General features: G+C 44.6%; 1 protein-coding gene across 4 annotated transcripts; it reads right to left on the bottom strand.

Moving 5' to 3' along the window:
- Window positions 1–1372: 1372 nt before the first annotated feature.
- LOC120742556 (trinucleotide repeat-containing gene 6B protein-like) lies at window positions 1373–18750 on the bottom strand. Of its 4 annotated transcripts, none has more exons than XM_040045937.1 (21): window positions 18421–18750; window positions 16981–17068; window positions 16147–16168; window positions 15459–15893; window positions 12380–15178; window positions 12094–12240; window positions 11709–11899; window positions 11516–11578; window positions 10921–11076; window positions 10359–10496; window positions 9376–9567; window positions 9059–9184; window positions 8563–8770; window positions 8007–8159; window positions 7683–7850; window positions 7272–7418; window positions 6277–6369; window positions 5906–6121; window positions 5719–5789; window positions 3568–3707; window positions 1373–3471 (listed from the first exon to the last, which is right to left on the bottom strand). In XM_040045937.1, the coding sequence occupies exons 2-21, from the start codon at window positions 17035–17037 to the stop codon at window positions 2898–2900; spliced, it is 6096 nt and encodes a 2031-aa protein (XP_039901871.1). In that variant the 5' UTR covers window positions 17038–17068; window positions 18421–18750; the 3' UTR covers window positions 1373–2897. The 4 variants fall into 4 exon arrangements, with proteins under 4 accessions (XP_039901871.1, XP_039901868.1, XP_039901870.1 ...); XM_040045934.1 differs by having other exon boundaries at window positions 12094–12246; window positions 18421–18749; XM_040045936.1 differs by having other exon boundaries at window positions 11709–11896; window positions 12094–12246; window positions 18421–18747.
- Window positions 18751–21700: the final 2950 nt, after the last annotated feature.

Below are 21700 nucleotides of genomic sequence, written 5' to 3'. Positions count from 1 at the left end.
GGCGATCACGCAGGATGGTCCAAAAGAGTGATGTTATTCTCCTGGAGGAAGTCCCTCGTCCTGCAGGCATTGTATACTGTAGCATTGTCCTGTTGAAAAACCCAGTCATTACCACACAGACGAGGGCCCTTAGTCATGAGGGATGCTCTCTGCAACATCTGGACATAGCCAGTGGCTGTTTGACGTAGTAGGCCGTTTTGAGTAGTGGGATCTACTTGTCATGCCAGTAACGTTGGAAACAATCAGGGCCATCAAGGTTACATTTTTTCTCATCAGAGAATAAAGCTTTCTTCCACCTTTCAATGTCCCATGTTTGATGCTCTCTTGGAAAGTCCAAACAGTCAGTTCTGTGGCGTTCAAGGAGACAAGGCCATTGAAGACGTTTTTTGTTTTTGAAGCCCTTCAGTGTCAGATGCCATCCGATGGTTAAGGGGCTGCAGTCGGCACCAGTAACGGCCTTAATTTGGGTAGAAGATCGGCCTATGTCTTCACGGACAGCCAATTGGATTCTCCAGCTCAGTGCTGGTGAAATTTTTTGGGGTCTTCCACTTGAGTTTTTTGTTCCATAACCCTCAAGATCATTTACGGTAAGAAATTCCAATGACTGTCTTACTGCGTCCCACCTCAGCAGCGATGGTGTGCTGCGAGAGACCCCGTTTATGAGGTTCAACAACCCAACCACGTTTAAAAAGGGAAATATTTTGCCTTTTCTGTCAGATTGTCATGACAGTGTGACTACCTGACAGAAAATTACAATGAAGCCACATGTTTGCACAGATTTGTCTCTTTAAAGGCATGTGGTCTTAAACTTTTGATCAGCTGTAATCAGCCTGTTTCAGTTTCCGTGTTGTTTTCAATAAATTGCATGCTCAAAACAATGTTTTGTCTCACTCCCAATTCTTCTTGTTGCATGTTGAAGCTCTACTTGGAACCTTGTTAAGATCCAACCATGCAAAACATGATTTTTTTTGGCCATTTTTCCAAGTGGTCTTAAATTTTGATCGGGACTATATGCAAGGGCACTTGAAAATTATATCAAGCCATAAAATTTAAGGTGTATAATAAAGGTTACATGGACAACCTCATACAGGTTTAACACAGGATGAACCCATAAAGGTTATCAGTGTGGGTAAATAATTTCATTCAGTAAGCACTGGCTTACCAGAGACTGACGCAAGTGTTAAATAGGATTGGTTTGTCAATAGTGATGAGAGGGTGACTGACATGTGGTCCAGTCCATACACCTTTTTTCTTTAGTCATGATCACCTGCTGAGCCAAGTGTGGATTACAGCAGACAGACACCTGAATACAAATACACACACACACACACACACACACACACACACACACACAACAAAGAAGAAGAACAAGTTTAGAAGCCAATACTTTCATCTTTATTAATCTTGTTCTCATTTTGTTTAAATAAATTTTTTTTCTTTTATTTGTAAAATCTCAAAACGAAAACACTGAACAGGAGTGTTAAAGCCTGTCTTAATTTAAAACGAATACACAACAACAGAACATTAAAAACGTACGGTAACGCTTACTCTGCATCTGTAAACAACCCATCCCACCCCTCCCTCCCGCTCTACACAGTTTGATAAGATTTTGGCATGTCCATTTTTTTTTTCTCGACGCATATGCCTTCAGCTCTTTGTGTCATCAAAATGTTCTTTTTTTATTATTGCAGGTCGGACAATAAAAAAAGACAAGTCTGCTTTAAAAAAAAAGAAAAAACAACTTCAAATGAGAGAGAAAAGCATTAGTGCGAATATTTCTTAACACACAGTCAGCAGTATACTGAATGCACTCAAAAACATTTTTGTATAGACCTTCTGTATAAGTAAGCAGCCTTGCCCACATTATGACAGGCATTAACATGCACACACATCATCCTCACATTCACGCACACGCGCACTCACGCATGACAACTGCGGTGGTTTAATCCACTTACTTGGTCTCAGTCTCACTCACGCTCAGTGTGTACGACACTACGCGTGCACACAGTATCAACACATGGAGAAATGCATCATAGCCTCAAACTGCCTGCAATTTAACATTTATCACTGCAACAGTAACAACCATGTTCAAGAGAGAATAACAGAGAAAAAGAGTGCGTGAGATACAACAGTAGGAGGTCAGCATTTTGAAAACAGAACAATGACATTTTTCAGTATTTTCACTGTTTAAAAATTAAAACCATACAAACAAAAACAAACTTAACATACACAGTAAGATACAGTTCTGCTGTCAATCAGAGCTGTTTGCATGTGTTTGGATTCGATCTCCATCTTTAAGGGGATGTGAATACAAACTGCACTTTAAACCTCACATCATGTAGTAGTTTTAAGTTCTCTTTTACGATGAAGGTAATGCTGTTTACAGTGCCTATCTGTCTGAAGGCTTCTCTGTATTTGGTGTGTGCATGTGTATGTAAATCTGCTGAAAAGTCACCTATTTACTAAGCACATTGCAATCCAGTCAAGTCTTTCAGACCAACTGACTTTTCATTCTTTTTTTTTTTTTTCAGGATTCAAGTCTAAGCAGTTGAAATCTTCATCTGTGGAAAAAAGGCTGTATACACATCTAACAGTCCCTGCATTTGTTTTATATAATAGCTTAAGTCTGGCCACGAGAATGTGTGTAAGCATGTCTCACATTTCTGCTTTGTGTGTGCACATAAATTTGCATACTACGTATACGTATGCACACGTGTGTATATGTGTAGTACATTTATATGCATACCATGTAATGCGTGTGTGTATGTGTGTGTGTGTGTGTGTGTGTATATATGTGTGTGTGCGTGTGCCATAGTAAGTACATATGAATCCCAGTGTATGCTGTATCAGTGTGTCCAAACCTACACGTACAAATGGAAGCAGGGGGGGGGAAATCCTCAGATGGAATCGGTTCCTCCCCCCAGCAGGTCGCCAGGCAACAATCCAGCAGGGCTGTCCATTTGGTGCCTTTCCTCCATCTGCGGTGCCCCCCACAGGCTGCTGCTGGGGTATCCTGCAGTCATGCCTCCCCAAAGCCCAGACCTCCCAGACTCTACTCCCCCGACGCCTCCTCCCTCCCCAGCCCCGTTGGTGCTCCACTGGGAAAATATCCCCAGCCCGGGTCCTTGGGCTGAGGAGCTCTCTGAAGAACTACCTGTACCATCAAGACTCTGCCAGCCAGAGCCAGAGGACCTAACTCCAGCTAGAACTGCTGCTCCACTCTCTCCTCCACTGCCATTTCCGTTTCCACCTGAAGTTGCCCCCACAGCTGCCCGCTCGCTCCCCGGAGAACTTCCTCCACTGCTGGCCACCACAGTTGTGCCTGTTCCGGATGAACCCTGTGCCCCACCGGTCGCTGCCCCTCCTGAGCTGGCTCCCTCTGCCCCTCCGGCCTGGGAATGTGCAACATAGCGAGCAACTTCTTCTTCGCTCACAAACTCCGCCAGGATCGTGGTGTTGCCCAGGACACACCTGTTTAAGAAAGTTATAAGACAAGGTTCTTCAGGTCAGTATGTGCAGAATTACCGTTTGCTTCACGCGGAGCAGTGAGGGTATAGGTAAACTTACATGTGCAGTGCACCCTGGGCCTTGGCTGCTTCCTGCCGGGTGCTGTAACGAATCAGAGCGGTGCCCTGGGTCAGGCCAAGGTGGAAGGTCAGCAGGGGGCCATGCTGCATACAGATAGTCCTCAGCGTGGAGCCATCAATCTACAGGGAAGAGGGAATAATTGTATAGATACCGTATAGGATTAGACTCTGGAGGTTGTTTGTCATATTTAGAAGGACCAATTTTGGTGAAAAATCCGTTACTGTGAAGAGACTCTTGATTTCTGAGGAACCCAAACATAACGTAAGACTTTTGATTAGAAAAGATTACTGATAGTCACTTTGTTGCAATGGTAGAGGTAAAAGTAAGGAGTGAGGAGTTATATTACATCGACCAATGTCCTCAGCAGAACGCGTGGATGTGTGATGTAACGTTCATAGGGCAATTATCCACCATCTTGAGTGATCACTTATCGGGCCAGAGAAAGGTCAGGTAAGGAGGCCACACAACAATGATTATGTACATGAAAAACTGTGCACTAATAAATAATGTGAGTGGTAAGGTGTGGCTTTATGACATGTAATAAAGTTACAGTACATTTACAGTAAGATCTTCAAGTTGTGCAAGCCTGCACGGGAGATTCTAACAAGAACAAACTTGGTCTTACTTTGGAAAACACTTTAATTTCTATGATTTTCACAGAGGAAGTCGTGGAAGTGTCATTTATACAAGCTCTAATTGATTAAATGGCTCATCCAACTTGGCAATCAAATTACGGCTGGGTCATTCATGGGTCCGTGTAATTTGCATAGGACAGAGTGAAGGGGAATGCAAATGAATGAGAAAAGCAGTTTAAAGTGCCTAAACCCTGACCGATCTGTACATGTAGCTGTTAATATGGTCTAAGTATTTATGGCCATGATCAATTCTGTTGTGTCAAAGAGGTTTAACCCGTGAACACATGAAGTACTTAAGAAAATCGATTTTTAAAACTGAGGCCTTCAATGAACCATTCGAGGTAAAAACAAAAAACACTTTAAATAATTTGAATCGCATCTATAATTTTATCATAGCGTACATTATTCCTCATGACTATTTTATACTACACAAAGTCAATTGTGCACATTTTCATGTTGCATATGTAAACAGCTGTGGTTTAGATACCTGCCTAATGAGACAAAGATCCCTGGTTTGATCCCAGGAGACAAATCCCACTGGGATCATGTCAAGAGTGTTATTCAGTGTTTAAATAATAATAAAAAAACCCCTGCCAAATCAAACAGACACCTGCTTTTAAATAAGGGAAGAGCTGAAAGTAGCTACACTGGCTTTGGGTATAGTACTGTATAGCTTCCAGGTTTCTTTTCTTACCAAACAAGTCTATACACTTCATTTTTTTTGTTGTTTTTTTTAAACAACCTATTCCTTCATCAACTCTCAAAACAAGTCTCAAATTAACAGGACCCTTTGTTGTGCCACTTACTGTTGCACTCGTTTCTCTTCTTTGTTGTCTGCTTCACTGTGCACCTTTAAAGGTTGTGCAAAGATCACATTCATTTTATTAAACTGGATGATATAGTTCTGCTACTGATGGCAGGGAAAGCTCGTCCTGGTCTGACCACCAGCAGCAGCAGCAGCACCTCTCTGCCTGTTAACGCCTTTATTGCAAAGCCAGAAGAAGAATAAGGGGCGAACAAAGTAATGGCAATTACTCTCCTTTTGGAAGATGTAATAAAAACCACAAATATATAAATTACACAATTTTTTTATATTAGAGTTTGATTATTACTGAATCATCATAATAAATTTTCCATGTGACTGCTTCACTGATTTTTAAGGTTTTCCAGCTGTAGCTTGATCTGGAGGGGGGGGGGGTCATTAATGCCATTACAGATACCCCCTCCTCCCCTTTAAATTCCTTCTCTTATGTTTCACAAGAAAAGCTCATCCAAATTCCTTCAAGCTATTAAATTGTCGATCATTATTTTTTCACATAATTATATGAATGACGTGGCGATCATCAAACAAATGCATGAAGTGTGAGACACACTGCTCATACAACACGGTCCTGTTACGATTTTACATCACCCTTTCGCACAAGTTCAGTTTCTGAAGATGGCAATAACTGCCTTGTTTAGTCGTTTCTCAGTGTTTGCTTCTCCTCCTCCTTACCTGAGGGGTCAGGTTGCTCAACAGCAACCAACAGCTGCCTCTGGAGGCTGCACCATCACTCCAAGCTGAGCCTATAAATTAGGGATAAAATGACAAATGTAAGGATTTCTTTATTTACACTGACTTAATCCTCTATATCATAAACAGTTAAGCTGTAAACTATGAAATAAGGTCCCTGTAGAGGTACCTTGCCCAAATCTTGACTCTTGATTAATCCCACCCCCTCCCCAGCTCCGGGCCAACCGAGGGCCACCAGTACCCCATGGCGAGGGTGAGGCTTGCTTCTGATTGGTTAGGCCAGGAGGGGGGCGTGGCAGCTGGGAGCTGTTGCGACTGGTCTTCCACAACTTGTTCTGTCCAATGGGCTCTGGAGGCCAGCTGGGCTTGTAATCAGAGTACTTTCCTAAGAAGGAAAAGGTGAGTGGAAGAAAGAGGCATAAAACAAAAGAACTCTTAACTTGTAAAATACAGTGCTAACACATGACAGAAACAATATAATGAAGCTAATAAGTCAAAATATAAATACAGTTTAACAATATCCACCAATCAAAAACCCACCTGTGCTGTGTGCATTGCTGAGGGGGCTGTCTGAGGCACTGTAGGGCCAGGCACCAGGTGAAGGCAGCGAGGTGTTGAGAGAAGGATTTGGCCCTACAAAACATTACAATATTATCTAAACACCACTACACTTCTGAAAAGTTTATACACAAAGGCCATCGCCACCCTGAATGCTGTGACTTTGTCATTGCCAAATCATTGTCTTTCATTTTATATTTAAAGCATAGTCTACCACCTCAAATTACCACCTTTGTGTGAGAGAATTTTTTTATTTGCTTATTTTCTCCATTTTTTTCCTCTCATCTCTTCTACTATTAGTAGTTTTTCCTATTTTATACTATACAGGGTGAGACACTGTTTAAAGCACTAGTGCAGCTTTTTTTTGTTGTATATGACAAATGCAGAACTAGGAACCTTAGGGGATGCAGCCACTATAACTTATACTGATTAAGAAAAAGCAGCAATATGCTTAAAATTGCTTTTTCCGGTCCTGAGCTTGGCATAGCAGACAACTGTAGGCTACAAGAGAAACAGACAAAATAAAAATGTCATTTTCAGATCCGAGTCCCTGTTTTCTGGGATTTTTTGTTTTTATTTGGTAGAAATCTGTGAAAGAGAGCCAAACTAACAGCTCTGTAGTAAGAACTAACACAAAAGAAATGCCTGCCATATAGAATAATCACCAGCTGACAGCTATAACAGTAAGTGGTGAAAAGATTTAGTACTTAGCCTTAATCCTCGTAGGGATGAGCTGCAGCCTTCAAAGGGGAACTTAGATTGTAATGCAGTCTATTAACAACTGCACCTTTAGTGATATAGCAGATTAATCGGCAGAATTTCAGATTCATGTTCATTCTCAAAATGACTAATCATTAGCACAGTGAGTTCCTGTAATCTATTCTGGGCTTTATTTGGGACAGAAGCAGAGTTCTTGTAATACAAATCATAATACCAGAGTCAAAACCAACACCTATGCTCGTCAAAACTTCAAATACCTATGTTGTCTCGCAGTAACTGGTGGTCAGAGTCGTTGAGGCTTGGGGATCCTGGGGAGCCAAGAACACTACCAGGGGTCATATAGGGATCAGACTCTGGGTCTCCACTGTTCTGTATGCCCTTCCAGGGCACACCGGGCTGGAATTCTGTCATTACGGAGGAAAAAAAACAAAAAACAAAACCCTGATTAACAAATATGCCGTGCAAAACAGTCCAACTTAATAACAGTGTGCCTGCAGGGTTTGTTAACTATGCTGGCTCCAAGTCTTCAACCTAAGTACTACACATACTGGATGGCCCCAGAATTAGAAGCAAATTAATTACTTTAGTTATTAAGATGAAAAACAGCTGTTTTGGTAAGTAGCAGACAAAAAAAAAAAAAACACAAACAAACAGAAAAAACCACTCACCTGGAGGCCAGCTTGATGTGGCAGATTTGTTCCCCATTTTACTACCAGGGGTCCGGTGCCAGCTGTCTGCAGAGCCCTGAGGGGGAATCCCCAAACCATCACTTCCCAGCATTTCATACTGGGAGTAAGGAGACCCTCCTCTAACCTTTACAGCACTGGGTAAAGGGCCTTTAAAAATGGGACATGACAGAGAAAGGAGGTCAGACAGACTGACATGAATATGTTTCGCAACATTTTGGTTCACAGCGGCTCATTCAGATACACTGTGAACAAAGATGATTACCAGACCAGTTGCTGATAGGAACAGACCATCTGTTTACCTACCGTTCTTGTGAATGGTTGAGTCGGGGGGAGAGGGAGCTGGAGAGTGTCCCTCCATCATCCATTTAAAGCGGGACTGCTGTCCTCCTAGATCCTTCATCCCTCCCATCATGGGACCGAGCTCCAGTCCTGACAGGTTACTTCCAGGAGTAAGCCCTGGCAAGATGGGAAAAGAAAAAAAAAAAAAAAAAGTGTCAGCTTTAATGCGCACATAATATTTTGATAGTCAGAGCCTTCAGCTTTCAGCATTTCTTCTTCACTCAATATTTACACACCACTCTGCATTTAACCATTGTTATTATTAATCTCTGGCTCTCTTCCACAGTGTGCCTTTTATCCCGTCTCCCTCTCCTCACCCACTACTGGTCACAGCAGATGGATTTGCCTTTCCAAGGCGATTGTTGGGATTTTCTGTCTATTATTGTAGGGTCTTCACCTTACAATATAAAGCGCCTTTAGGTGACTGTTGTGATATTTGGTGCTATAAAAAAATAAAATAAAACTGAATATTATGCAAATCCGGGGAGCGCTGAATTTACACCTAACCACAAGCACTCACCAGAGTACATCCCTGGTGTTTTGGTGTGAAGGTCTGATAAGGTTCCCCCAATTCCAGGATGTGGAACAGGGTCTACCATGGCCTGTTTGGATAGGCCTCCTCCCAGGTGAGAGGGGGACAGTTTGGAACTCCCTCCTGGTGCTGCTCCTCCAACTCCACCCTGCTGATGCTGTCTCTGTTGCTGCAGAATAGCCATAATCCTCGCCAGCTGACAAGATGAAATTTTAAAAAAAAAAAAAAAAAAAAAAGTACAGTTGAATGGTCACCAATAATCTATATTTATATTACATAGTTTCACATATTCTAGTCTGACGTGACTGAAGCAAACACTAGTGTCACATCTGTCACCAAAGTTTAAAAATAAAGTGATGGTTCTGAACTACACCTCAGCTAATTAGCCTAACAGAACTTCTGAGTATTTCTGACCACATTTTACAGAGTACTATTTATAGTGTTGTTACTGCTCCGATGGCATTTTATTGGCATGCACGCTCACCTGCTGTGGGTCTGGCTGCTGCCTGAGAGGCTGAGGCTGAGGGAACTTCCTCTGGTTCTGCAGAAACTGCTGCTGCTGCTGCTGTTGCTGCTGCTGCTGTTGTTGTTGTAGCAGGAACTGACAAGCCTGTGTGTTGGCGGACAAAAAAACAAAACACAGCTGTTTTCACAAACATTTTAATCCATTACAAAGTGACATTATTTAGTCTACATCTTCTGCTTCGACATCAATGTTTTCCACTATAAACTAATAAGAAAAACTACTGACAATGTTTTATTGCAATCAATCAATCGATGACGTATCATTCAGGCACTTACCAGATGGAACTGCTGCATGGGGGGGTAAATGTTGCTGAGCATTGCTAGCTGCTGTGGGGAAATCTGGGGAGGGAACACGCCTCCGCCAACCCCTCCGACACTTCCAACACCACCGACACCTCCTACTCCTCCAACTACACCACCCACACTTCCACCAGGAGAGGGCATCTGCTTCAGCATAGGACCCGGCACCTGCAAGCCACAAGAATTCACAAGTATATGGGTGCTGAAAGACACTCCGGGCAAAGCACGTTATGAGAAACAGGGACACTCTATCAATAAGCCCTGTCAGGTTTCCAGCAGTGCAGGATAAGCTGGAGCATCGAAACCAAACGCAAGAAATGTATGAAAGCCCCGTCAAAAACTGATATTCAGTTTAAAAACATTTCAAATTGGTGTCACATTTACATGAGGCAGATTATGTGCCTGTATCACATGTGCTAGTGCATACTGCAGTGACTCTGCACGCTGTAGGCAGGCAGCTTCTAGTTCGATAAAACTGAAATTTTTATAGTCTGTGATTGCACAATATGACTAAATATTAGTTGGCGACGCCATTATAATTACTTTAATAAGTGGTGGGAGTAGTCAGTAAAATAACTAAGCTAAAGTTTAATTAGTTGTTAAAAATAATATAACTATATTATATATAATTGAATATTAACTAACCAACTGTAATGCTATAATTTGTTTATGTCATGTATAGTGAAAATCAATTGTTTTCTTTACTTAATGTCACGTACAGGTTTCAGTTACCTTCATAAAATTGGCACAAAGTTTAATGGACTATGTTATTATATATATTTAATAATTATGTATAAACTCTTCTCAAAAAACTTGTGAGACCACCAGATGTGTGAGGTTAGCTGACCTTGATGACCCAATGGCTCTGCATTTGTATAAGATATCCAATATACCAAAAAAAACAAACCAAAACCTTGTACAAACAGCTTCATCATAATTAATAACAACAGGAAACAAACCTGAGCAGACAGGAACGGATGAGGCACTTGTGCACGTAACCCCTGGGAGGGGTTCATCGAATGCATGCCAGGCTGGTGCATCCCTCGAGGCTGAGACATCCCTCCACCACCACTGACAAACACTCCGTGGCCACCCATCTGGAACAGAATAGAAACAATTTACAACTAAAGCCAGGGCTCTCGAAGTGTGGCCAGTGGAGGCCCTTGGTAATATTCTGTGCAGTCCCTGAGCACAGCAAGAGAAAACGAAGCATCCACAGTTCATATCATCCTATCTTTAAAAGGAAAGGAGCATTTCTCTTCAATTTCAGCTCCATGGTTCTACCTGCCATAATTGATTAAATCTACATAGCACTGATAAAGCTTGCCAAAGTGTAGAAGTGCCACTTTACATCTAAAAACTTTCCAGCTTCCTTAATTGGTCATTAAAACCCTTACTTTATTTGTGGTAATATTTTATAACACTCAGTCGATACTGTGAGTACTAAAGTTCAAATTATTCAAACTGACAGCTACCTTTGTTCTTATAATAATTAAAGACTACTTAACACTCCCAACACACCTTTTCACCATAGGGCCCCATGTCAACAGGGCCCATATCTTTGGAACTAGGCATGCGGTAACCACCTCCACCTCTTCCTCCCCTCCGCATTTCTCCATTATAGTCAGTTATTCCTCTCTTGTCTCCTTCCATTTTTTTGTCGACACCTGGATCATCCTAGAGAGAGGTAGAAAAAAGAAAAGAAAAGTGACCTCACTCTTTAGTAGTACAGTGATAGCACCCTCACTGATAATGTAACCATCATAACAACATTAGTGATAGAGGGGAAAACAAAATCATATCAAATCATACAGCAGCAATGGCACTAAATACATGAAAGCTATAAATCCATCCACTCTCTTCCCTTATCTAATTCAGAGTCAGGGTGGGTGGAGCCTGTCCCAGCTGTCTTAGGGCAAGAGGCGAGTTACACCCTGGACAGGTCACCAGTCTGTCGCAGGACTAACACACAGACAACCAGTCGCACTCACATTCACACCTATGGGCAATTTAGAATTACCAATTAACTGAACTCCACTAATTGCATGTCTTTAGACTGTGAGAGGAGAGCTAAAAAAAAGTTTTTTCTTAAATAATTATCTTATTCGTATCTTACCAGAATGCCCATATTTGAAAACTGGCGTGACACTGGGTTCATCCAACTGTCCCCTCCTCCGGCCTTTAAGTAAAAAAAATCCAAACATCACCCTTTAAGTGCTAAACAAAAATCAAAGTGTTTTGTTGCAGTACAATGAACTTCAATTGGTAGTTTATAGCCGTTTGTGTGTCCTGGAATCTTTCTTCCTCACCTTCATGTTCCCTCTTTTCCCCCCATGTGTCTGACCCCAGCCTCCAGAGTTGAAGGAAGAACTGCTTCCCTGTGAGCCTGTGCTGTTCCAGGCTCCGCCACCACCATCTTCTTCCTCATCCCAGCTTGGATGACGGGAAGCTGAAATAGAGTCTCCTTTTCCAATCCAGTTTTCAATAGACTTGGCACCTGCAGTGAAAACAAAACAGATGGTTATGATAAAGTCAGCTGTTTCTCTATTTGGGGATTGTGGAGTTAACATTCATGAAGCCTAGTCATACTAAGAAGTGCAATGTTGCTAAATGTCTGATATGTGGTTCTGAGACATCATCAACACATGAAAAACAAAATGCTGTTTTTTGTTTTTTTTTGTTTTAAATCCTTACCAGGTTTACCAGGGTTGGGTGAAGGATTCCCCCAGCCAGAAGCTTTACCAGGTTCATCTGGATCACCCCAACCTGATGTTGCATCTGAAGCCTGACCCCAAGCTGCCGTACCATTATCCACAGTTTGTACACCTCCTCCCCACATGCCTGCACCTTGATAAAATTAGACATTGTTGTTTAGAAGAAAGTACTACGTAAAAGAAGCTTAATCGTTTATGATTTTAATAGCAAATGTCCATAAGGTTGTTAACAAGGCTGACACTGTGAAATAAAAGCTTTTTCTTACCCATGGCGCCATTGCCAGGAGTTGTGCTGCTGGACTGCATCCCCTGTTGTCTTCTAGGTGGTTGTTGCTGCTGCATGGATGGTGGTGGGGCCTGCTGACTGTGGCTCTGGCCTGGAATTGCACTGTTCTTGTCCCACAAGTTCACGTTCTTGGTGTTGTAGCGGTTTGGGTCTCCCCAGGCTGATGTGCCATCGTCGATTTCCATTTTGCGGCTGATGGACTGAGGGGAGGGCTCTTCCCAGCCGCTGGGTTCTAGGGTGTCACTACTGCCACCTCCGGAGATTTGGGGAATCGGGCCAGAGGTCCAGCCTGAACTTTGGTTCTGATTCTTGGAAGGTGGACCTCCACCTCCAACATTTGGCCGGCTGTTCCACCCTCCTTGTATGGGACCTCCTGGTGGTTGCTGACCCTGTGATTGGTGCTGCTGCTGATTTGGGGCTTTCATTGGTGTCGCTTGGCTGTTTGGTATCTGTGCTGCTGCTGTATGGGGCTTTGTACTCCCCCAGTCCGGGTGGGATTTGACGCCACCCCCATCTCCCCATCCTCCTCGCTGAGACCCTCCTTCATCCGATGCACCCCAGGAAGATCCCTCATCAGAGTTGCTCCCACCTCTACTCCTCCCATCTCCCCACCCACCTCCAGGTGTAGAATCTCTCTGTCTCCAGTCTCCTCCCCCCCAACCACTTGTCTCCCCTCTTCCACCTCCTTTCCACCCCCCTGTTCCTTTATTTTCTGGACCATCTTTCCACCCACTACCCTGTTCTCCTATGTCTCTCCAGTTACCTCCTCTTTGATCCCCCCATTGTTGTTCTTCAGCCCCCCATGTTTTGCCTTGGCTTTCAGGTGGGAGATCACCCCAGCCTCCAGCTGCCTTCCCCTGGCTGCCCTCTAGATCTTCTTCTGGTGATCCCAGCTTCCTTATAGTGCTACTTGGCATATGAGGACCACAGGTGGACTGTGCAGCGCCACCATCCCAGCCATCCCTTACTGTAGAGTTCAGGCTGGTTGCATGGCTGCCACCAGATGTATCATTAGTTACTGAACCAGTGTTAGATGGGTACCTAGGACTGCGAGTAGTGGTAGTGTTCATGGTTGCTGATGAAAACGCAGAGGAAGATGAAGTGTTTCTTTCATTTCTGTTTCCGACTCCTGATGAGGTGTCCAGGTCCCAGGCCACATTCTGTCGAATCTGGGTCTGCCCCCAGCCCGTGTTTGACAGAACCTTGGGGTCCAGGTCAGGCCGATTGAGCAAGCTAAGTAAGGCCACTTCAGCATTGGAGGTCTGATGGGAGTGGTGGTGCCCAGATGAGGAATTCTCTTGTTTCTGTTCGCTACCACTCCCTCCTCCACCACTTCCAGCTATGGATCCTCCTCCACTAGAGGATGGTCCTTCACCTCCAGTGCCTCCACCCCATTCCATAACTGCCCCGTCCCCAGTATCAATCCCTTTCTGATTGTCCCAAGCTTTTGTCATAGTTGCAAACTTTGGTGAGGAAGAATCCTCCAAACTGCTGCCAACAACACCAAGGCTGCCTGCACTACTGCTGATGCTGCTCCCCTCTTCTCCTCTTCCACTGGCTATTGCTAAATTACTTGAACTTGCACTTCCTGCAGTTTCACCCCACTCTGCATCTGAACTGCTTCCTTCCCACGGTCCCTGAGATACCACTGGGGTAGTTGAACCACCACCATTTCTCCTGCCCCACCCTGTCTTGTTACCTGGGGTACCAGAGCCCCAAACATTCCCTTCCTGCCCCTGAGCTCCAGTCCCTCCTCCACCCCACCCATCTGCCTGTGAGGCCCCTGCACTGAGGTCAGTGGACACTGGGGGTATGGATCTCCAAGAAGAGCTGGCAGAGGAGGAAGACGTAGAGCCAGAAAGATTACTGCTCCCTTCTCCTTCACTAGCAGCCCCACAATCCCCCTCACTGCCACCTTCTTGATTTGGTCCTGCTTCTCGTGCCGCCCCGCCTGAACCCAGCTCCTGTCCTGGGTTTCCTAAGTGCTGCTGCTGCTGTTCTCCACTCCTGGCACCTGCAGCTGTTTCAGTGTGCTGCTGATAAAGATCAGTTTGATTCACAGATGAAAAAGTGTGAGTGGTGATGAGGGTGGTGTTGGCGGAACATGAGGAAGATGAAGTAACGGATGAGTGTAGTGGAGCACTGTCCCCAGCCGAAGTTGATGTCCCACTCTGCACCAGGGCGGGCCAAGCGGAGGGGTTCATGTCAGGGTTGAAATTGGCACCAGGGACACTGCTGCTGCTGCCACCTACAGGGCTCTCCTGAGGGCTAGGAAGAAGATGGGAGACTTTGGAATTGTAAAATGCTGCTAATCCTAGCCCCGCATCCACCTGAGATGAGGTGGGAGAGACCCATACACCACTGCCGCCACCACCACCACTTGACTGAACACATTCGTTTAGTGAGGAAGTGGAGGATAGAGGAGAAGAACGAGGGGGGGAAGGATTGTCCATGTTCCCTGCTCCTCCCTTCTGCTGGATGCTTATCTCACTCCATGAGGCACTACTGTTGTTGTTTCCGGGGCAGTCCTGCACCCCTCCTCCAGCCCCATCGGAACTCACTTTGGCCCCCCCTATAATGGTAGGCCAGTCCTCCAGGTCAGTCCCATCCACAAACACCTTCCCGCAGCCCTGAGAAGAGGACTGGCTGCCAGAGCCTGCCCCCCATGTGGAATTTGCATAAGTTGAAGTAGTAGTAGTAGAAGACGACGGAGCAGCGACACATAATGAGGATGAGGAGGAGTTTGGGGGTGAAGGGGAGGATGAACCCAGGTTGGAATCTACGGAAAAAATCATGAACAACACTCAAAACTTTCAGAGTTTACTACATGTTGCTAACACTACCTGACTAATTAGAACAGCGAACGTATATCACTACTGTCATGAACAACTTTATAATGAATAAATTAATTGTAAAGGCCACTGATTGATTCTCTCCATTGCGTTATCTGTAAAAATTCACCTTAAAACAAAGTTTCTGTTCTAATGTAGGACAAGACTACTACTGTGTTACTGGACTACCTATTAAACTTGATCATATGTTCTGAAACATTAACCCACCTGTGCCTCCAGCTGTGTTTGCATTGGGGTTATCTGCTCCCTGTGAGGGAAGAGGTGGGGCGGCCCCCCAGCCGCTGCCTCCTTCAGCCCCTCCAGAGCCCCCCTCACCTCCACCCAGCAGCATGGAGGACAGCGGTGGCTGGCCCCTCTTCAGTAGCACTTTGTGGTCCTGCTGGCAGCGAAATCTTGGTGGAACCTCGCGAGACATGTATCGCTGCTGCTGGGTGGTCTGACTTCCAGAGGGTGAGGTGGAGGGCTGTCCGTTGGCCACAGCAGTCCGCTGCTTTGCATTGTTCCCACCACCAGGAGGAACTTGGGCAGAACCCCCAGCTGCACCAGGACTGGGGGATGAGGGGGCAACAGGGCCAGGGCTGGGGGACACTGAGCCTGGGGTGACAGGTGGCTGGGAACAGGAGGGCTTGGCTGATTCTGGCACTGGCAGAGACACAAATGAGAGAAACCATCACTCTGTAGGTGTGTTACTCAATTTATGATTAGTTTAATAACATTCACTATGGGTCTAACATATATGTACGCATGTGCATAACCACATCCAACAAATTCCCTACGTCGTTACCTCATACTGAAGTTCATTACAGCATATTTAAGAAGAAGAAACAAAGTCATTAAACTGACATGTGGAATACTCAGTGATGGAGGAAGGAAGAGTGACATGAAAAACACATACCTTTGATTTTTTGTTCTGGCACCTAAAAAAGAAGAAAGAAAGAAAAGAAACTGAGATGTAAAGCAGGAGATAATTAGATTTTTTTTTAATGCAAAAAAAGGTTTGCATTCATGTGACTACCTATGTCCACAGGGGACATTCCATATAAAATACCCATCTGAGAAGCTCAGATTTTTGTTCAGTACCTTAAGTTTATTTATGGAAGATTTGTGGCAGAATCTCCCATAATACTCTCAAACTTTTATGAGGTAAAGGCCCTTGAAATAAATAACTTTTGATTTTTATTTTAGAGTGTTATTTTCCAGCCTTTTTTAGTCCTCTACAATACAGGAAGCTGGCCATGTGTGCACAATAAAGCAAACTGCAATTTTATATCCGCTTCAAGTGTCACAATCTAAAGCCAAAATCTCATTTCTGGTCGACTCAACATTTTTCTATGACCAGCATTAACAAAAAATATAATGGGATATAATAGCTTCACTACCAAATATTTACCAATTCAATGTCTATGACACAAAGGAAGAAAAACAATCGTTTGGCATGCTTGGTTTTTGGGAGGGGGTTTATTTCTTTGTGTGTTTTTTTTTTTTTTAAATCTTTTTTATCTAAACAGGGCATTTCGGCTAAACTTTCAAGAGTCATACCAATGTGTGGGATAGGCAGCTTGTCAAGTTACAGCATGTTAAAGCAATTTCAGCTCTGAAAATTTCAAATGATGTTATTAGGGCTCAAAAATCTGGCAAATAAACTGTAAATTTTATCAACTCCTGTTCAACACAAACAGTTAGTGATACAGAAACAGACTTTCTGCAAACTAGACAGAGCACAGCTTACCTTCTGAGAGGTTTCCCTTTTCTTTTTATCTTCTTTCTTCTTTTTCTTGTCTTCCATGAACTACTGTTCCCCTTCTTGATTCTCCTGTCTGAAAAGAGAAATATACATGTTCAATTATTTATCTAACTAAAGCCTCAATGAATTTGGCTTGTTGCTTAAAAAGAGAGCATACCATTGTTTCACACACATAAATTCTGGCTCGAAATTTATAACATGCCATCACGAGATCACCGCCAAATGTACTCCTACACAGTCAGTGTTGTAAGAACTGTAACGTTAACCAGAAGCAGACAGCTTGACAACAGCCCTTGGTAGTCTTGTTTCTCACTGCATAATTCATTAACCAGCAAGCAACTGCAATTCAACCAGTGGACAAACAGAGCAGCAGCCAAACAAACATGACTTTATAGTCTACAGCATTTCTGGGAAAAAAGGGGGGGAAAAAAATGGGATTTTTTTCAGGCAGTAAAGTAGGAAGTAAAATGGCTGCAATGACCCAAAGGGTACAAAAGAAAAAGAAATAGCGACCTGTCCACTGTTATGAAGGAGACACTTGTTTATGACCTCCCCACCATGCCAGAAGTAAACAAATGACATATGCAAACGCACAGCTCGCATCTAACAACAAAACACATGACATTAAAATAGCAAAAACGGCCACAGAGGGAAAAATAAAGGGATCCCAGCTTCTACAGAGCTGTAAATGTGACTAGGCCAAGTAATTCTGTTAGCCAAGCTGCTGATAATTAGCCCCACGACACAAGACGCTACTGAATGCTAACCCGACAAGTTACAGCCGTGACCCTTCACTGTTTAATGCCGCTCGCTGACATTACAGGTAATGATGAGAAGCACAGCCGGACATCTGCGCAGTACTGGGAGCAAACAACCTGCACCTCATGTAAATATAACAGGTCGGTAGGGAACAGACCTGCACCCACGAAGGGGCACCGGGAGAGCAACTAGCTAATGGTAGCGGGTTTTAAAGCAGCTAGGCAGGTGAGCTCTCGCGCTTTGACCCGAGAGCCCGGGCTCGCGGCGGTGAGCTGTCACAGAGGAAGGTGCCTCTGTGGCTCCGCGCGATCGTAACCTGAGCGAAGTTGACTGCTGAGAATGAGGCACGTCAGGCCCATTATTTCCACACGCTGCCCCCTCCTTTTACACGGTTTATTCTTGTAATTCGTAACGTCACGGCGGGCGCAAAACTCAGGACTAACATGTCAGCGAATACACCGAAAACCAGTCCGTAGCAAGGGGTCGACAGGGCCAAAACACACGACGAACCTGTGACGTTTCCCCAGCTTTTCAACGCCTAACAAGCGAGCCTATTCCAAAAACCGAGAAACCTCGAATGCTCGCCGTGTGAGTGAATAAATACTTCGCGTTTCTACTCGGTACTTCTATTGTGTGAAGGCCAAACGTCCGTGTTTTAGTACTCACCTCGGGAATCACGCAGGACATAAAGTGCTTCTGTGCAAAAATTCTTGCAAACCTACCGCTAGCAGGTTAGCAAGGTAGCTACCCTAGCGAGCTAGTTCTTCGAGGCTTTCAAGGCTAAATTGAATAAGAAATGACATCACCGAAAGGCGAAATGTTAATCGTAGAAAAACTGAAGAAAGGCGAGTATCCTTTTTTGCGCGACTGTAGCTCTCAAGCTGTAAACAAAACATGCATAACCCCTTGATTACTGTCAGACGGTCTGTGATCGGTTAGTTTACTATCGGCCATTTTGCTTCTGTGTGGAGGTTTTTAGGCAGCGTATTATATCACCAGGCTCGTTGTTGATCAGAGAGGGGAGGAGGAGCAGGGCTCGCGCCTACACTGTCCACCAGAGGGCGCTTTAACTCTGGAACATGATAACTCTGGAACATGACGTCATGCATAAATAAGTAAACAAATGTGCTGAAAAAACAACAACACAACACAGCAAGCGCCTCCCACCCCACCCCCCCTTTTCCATGTTTGACATTTAATTAGTTTAGATAAAATAATAAATGTGCTCAGATGTAAGTATTTAATAATGACTTAATTAATACTGTAATAGGATATTGTACAAGATATGGTACTATTTGGAGCTTGTACTGAATTTTCTTATTCCTGTGAGCTATACATTGAAATGGTTAACACTGTGACACACTACATTTATCCATCAACCCATCCATCCATTTTCTTACACTCATCGAATTCAGGATGAGGCCCGGAGCTTAAATCACATCAGAATCAGAATCAGAATGGGTTTTATTGCCAAATGTTGAGCAGGTTTACAACATTAGGAAATTGCTGCGGTGCTTCAGTGCAAACATGCTGTCATAAATTGCGCTTAAATAGACATGAAAAAATAAAAGTAAGAATAAGAATTAAAAGTGCTACGTAGAAAGATATATGCATGAGATATACATGAGATATATACATGAGAATAAGAATTGAAAGTGCTACGTAGAAAGATATATACATGAGTGCAGGTGGTGATCAGTGCCAAAACATGGAATCATGCAGTGAACACAGCGTAGGGTCATGAGTTAGTGGTGGGGACAGTCGTACGTTTATTGTTCATGTGTCCAACAGCAGAGGGGAAGAAACTGTTCTTGTGGCGAGAGGTTCTGGTGCGAATGGACCGGAGCCTCCTGCCTGAGGGGAGCAGGTCAAACAGACTGTATACAGGGTGAGAAGGGTCAGCTGAGATCCGAGCTGCACGCCGCAGTGTCCTGGAGGTGTACAGGTCCTGCAGAGATGGGAGTCTACAGCCAATCACCTCTGTTCTATAGCACATGTGACCAGCTCTAGGTAACCATTACTGCTCAGATTTACACCTACGGTCAACAAACTCAATACAGAAAGATCCCCCAGCAGGGTTAAAACCCAGGATCCTCTTGCTGTGAGCCCACAGTGCTGACCACGCTATCACCATTTTGCACACTGTATTATGTCACATTTTATGGCATTGTATATATATGTATTGCAGTAGAAATTAAAATGTAAATTATCTGCCTTTACTTTCTATTACTTTGTCTACATTTGTTTCACACTGTTATATATATATATATATATATATATATATATATATATATATATATATATATATATATATATATATTAGCATTTCAATAATTAAAGAGAAAACAAATCACTTTAGACATGAGTGAAATTTAATTCATTTATTTTTTTAAATGGATACAAAAAGCAGTTAAAAGGAGTACACTATAGCAGAGAAATGCAGTACTCCCTGACTAGTCAAAAACAATCCACTTAAAATGATCAAAAGACACACAGTTTGTGTTTTAAAATGTGTTCACATAAAGTCACATTGTTTAACACCTAAATATGATATGTATAGTTGTTTAGTGTCCATGCTAGAAGACATTTGAGGTCTGGGGGTGCTCCGCCCCCCGGTCTGGGGTGCTGGCCGGGCCTTGGGGGCTTGGGTCCTGGCTGTTGTGTCGCCGGAGCAGTGGGCGGGTGGATGCAAGGGGGCTCAGCCCCAGTGCAGGGGACCTCCGGTGCATCGGCCCTACTAGGGGGCTCTCTAACTGGTTGGGAGGTTGTTATATCTTTGCAGGTGGTCTCCTCACTACAGGAGCTCACTCTGCAGGTGGGGGGAGAGATATAGGAGAGGTGGAGAATGAACTCAACCTGGGTGTCTATTGTCTTGTGTAGTTTGGGAGATGATTGGATGATGGGGTGGGTGCAGTTTTCTCTGGGGTGGAGTCGGGTGGGCTGCCCCGGACTCTGTGGGGCTGGGCGGTGCTGCTGCTGCGGTCCCCGGTCCGGATGGGCCTGGGCCCCCTTGCCCTGGTGGGTTCCAGAGTGTGGGGGTGCCTACTGGGGTCAGCAGGGGAGCTGGCCCCAGGGAGGGGCCGCTTGCCCCTCCCTTTCTTCCCTCCCCATCCTCAGCTGCCTCCCTATTCCCGCTCTACCACACCCACCCACACACGCAGGGCTTGGGGTGCAGGTATGTCACCAGGGTGCAGGGGAGGCACTCCCCCTCTGTCCCCTTCTGGCCGCCTGTGCCTCAATTTTATTCGGCAACCTAGACATCCACATTACTCACACTCTCACATAACACATACATATAGGGCCTTGAGGGTGGGCACGTTTTACAGCATCCAGAGGATGGTCGGTGTACTCCAACCCACCTCTGGCGCTGGTGCCCTACCCTCAATTTTAAATGCATTTAGACACTAAGGGTTTTCAGGAAGAGCTGTGCTGCTCTCTGAGAGGAAGCTAGTACCATGCTCTCCTGAGTTTTAAATGCACTTTAGAACAGCACACAGCAACACTACATATGAGCGGGCGTAGGGAGGTTTGAGGTCTTCCTCACCCCGGTTCTGTTAGCCGTCAGGGCTGGGGGGCTGGGAGGAGGTGCTGGCCGTCAGACTGGGGTCTGGGATGCGGGGCCTCCCTGCTACTGCAGATAAGGAGGTGGTCCGCTTGCCTCCACCCCAGAGAGAAGGGTTACATCTCCTGGGTCTAGGTGCGGCTTGCCCCTCTGGGGGCAGGGGTAGCTGGACCTGGGATATAGAGTATGTTTGGGGAGTGCGACTGTCTGTGCAGTGTCTATTTGTGTCTGTCTACACGTTGGGTGAGTGCCGAGTATTTGGTTGTGCATATGGGGTGGGAATGCATGTCTGTGTCCGCGTGTGCCTGTTCGTCTGTGTCTATTGTCAGGTTGGGTCTTAGACTCAACCTCTCTGGGTACATCTCAGGCCCTCTAAAGTACGGA

The sequence above is a fragment of the Simochromis diagramma genome, unplaced genomic scaffold (assembly GCF_900408965.1).
Source record: "Simochromis diagramma unplaced genomic scaffold, fSimDia1.1 OVJJ01000150.1, whole genome shotgun sequence".
NCBI classification, from domain to species: Eukaryota; Metazoa; Chordata; class Actinopteri; order Cichliformes; family Cichlidae; genus Simochromis; species Simochromis diagramma.
This window is presented reverse-complemented; position numbering and strand designations above follow the sequence as displayed.

Excerpts from the sequence above, each read along its gene's own strand:
- LOC120742556 (XM_040045934.1), bottom strand. The coding sequence starts at position 17,037 with ATGGAAGACAAGAAAAAGAAGAAAGAAGATAAAAAGAAAAGGGAAACC. Across the intron at positions 10,497-10,920 it reads TGGGGCCCTATGGTGAAAAG|ATGGGTGGCCACGGAGTGTT; the intron begins GTGTGTTGGGAG and ends ATTCTGTTCCAG. Across the intron at positions 8,771-9,058 it reads AGCAGCCAGACCCACAGCAG|CTGGCGAGGATTATGGCTAT; the intron begins GTGAGCGTGCAT and ends TCATCTTGTCAG.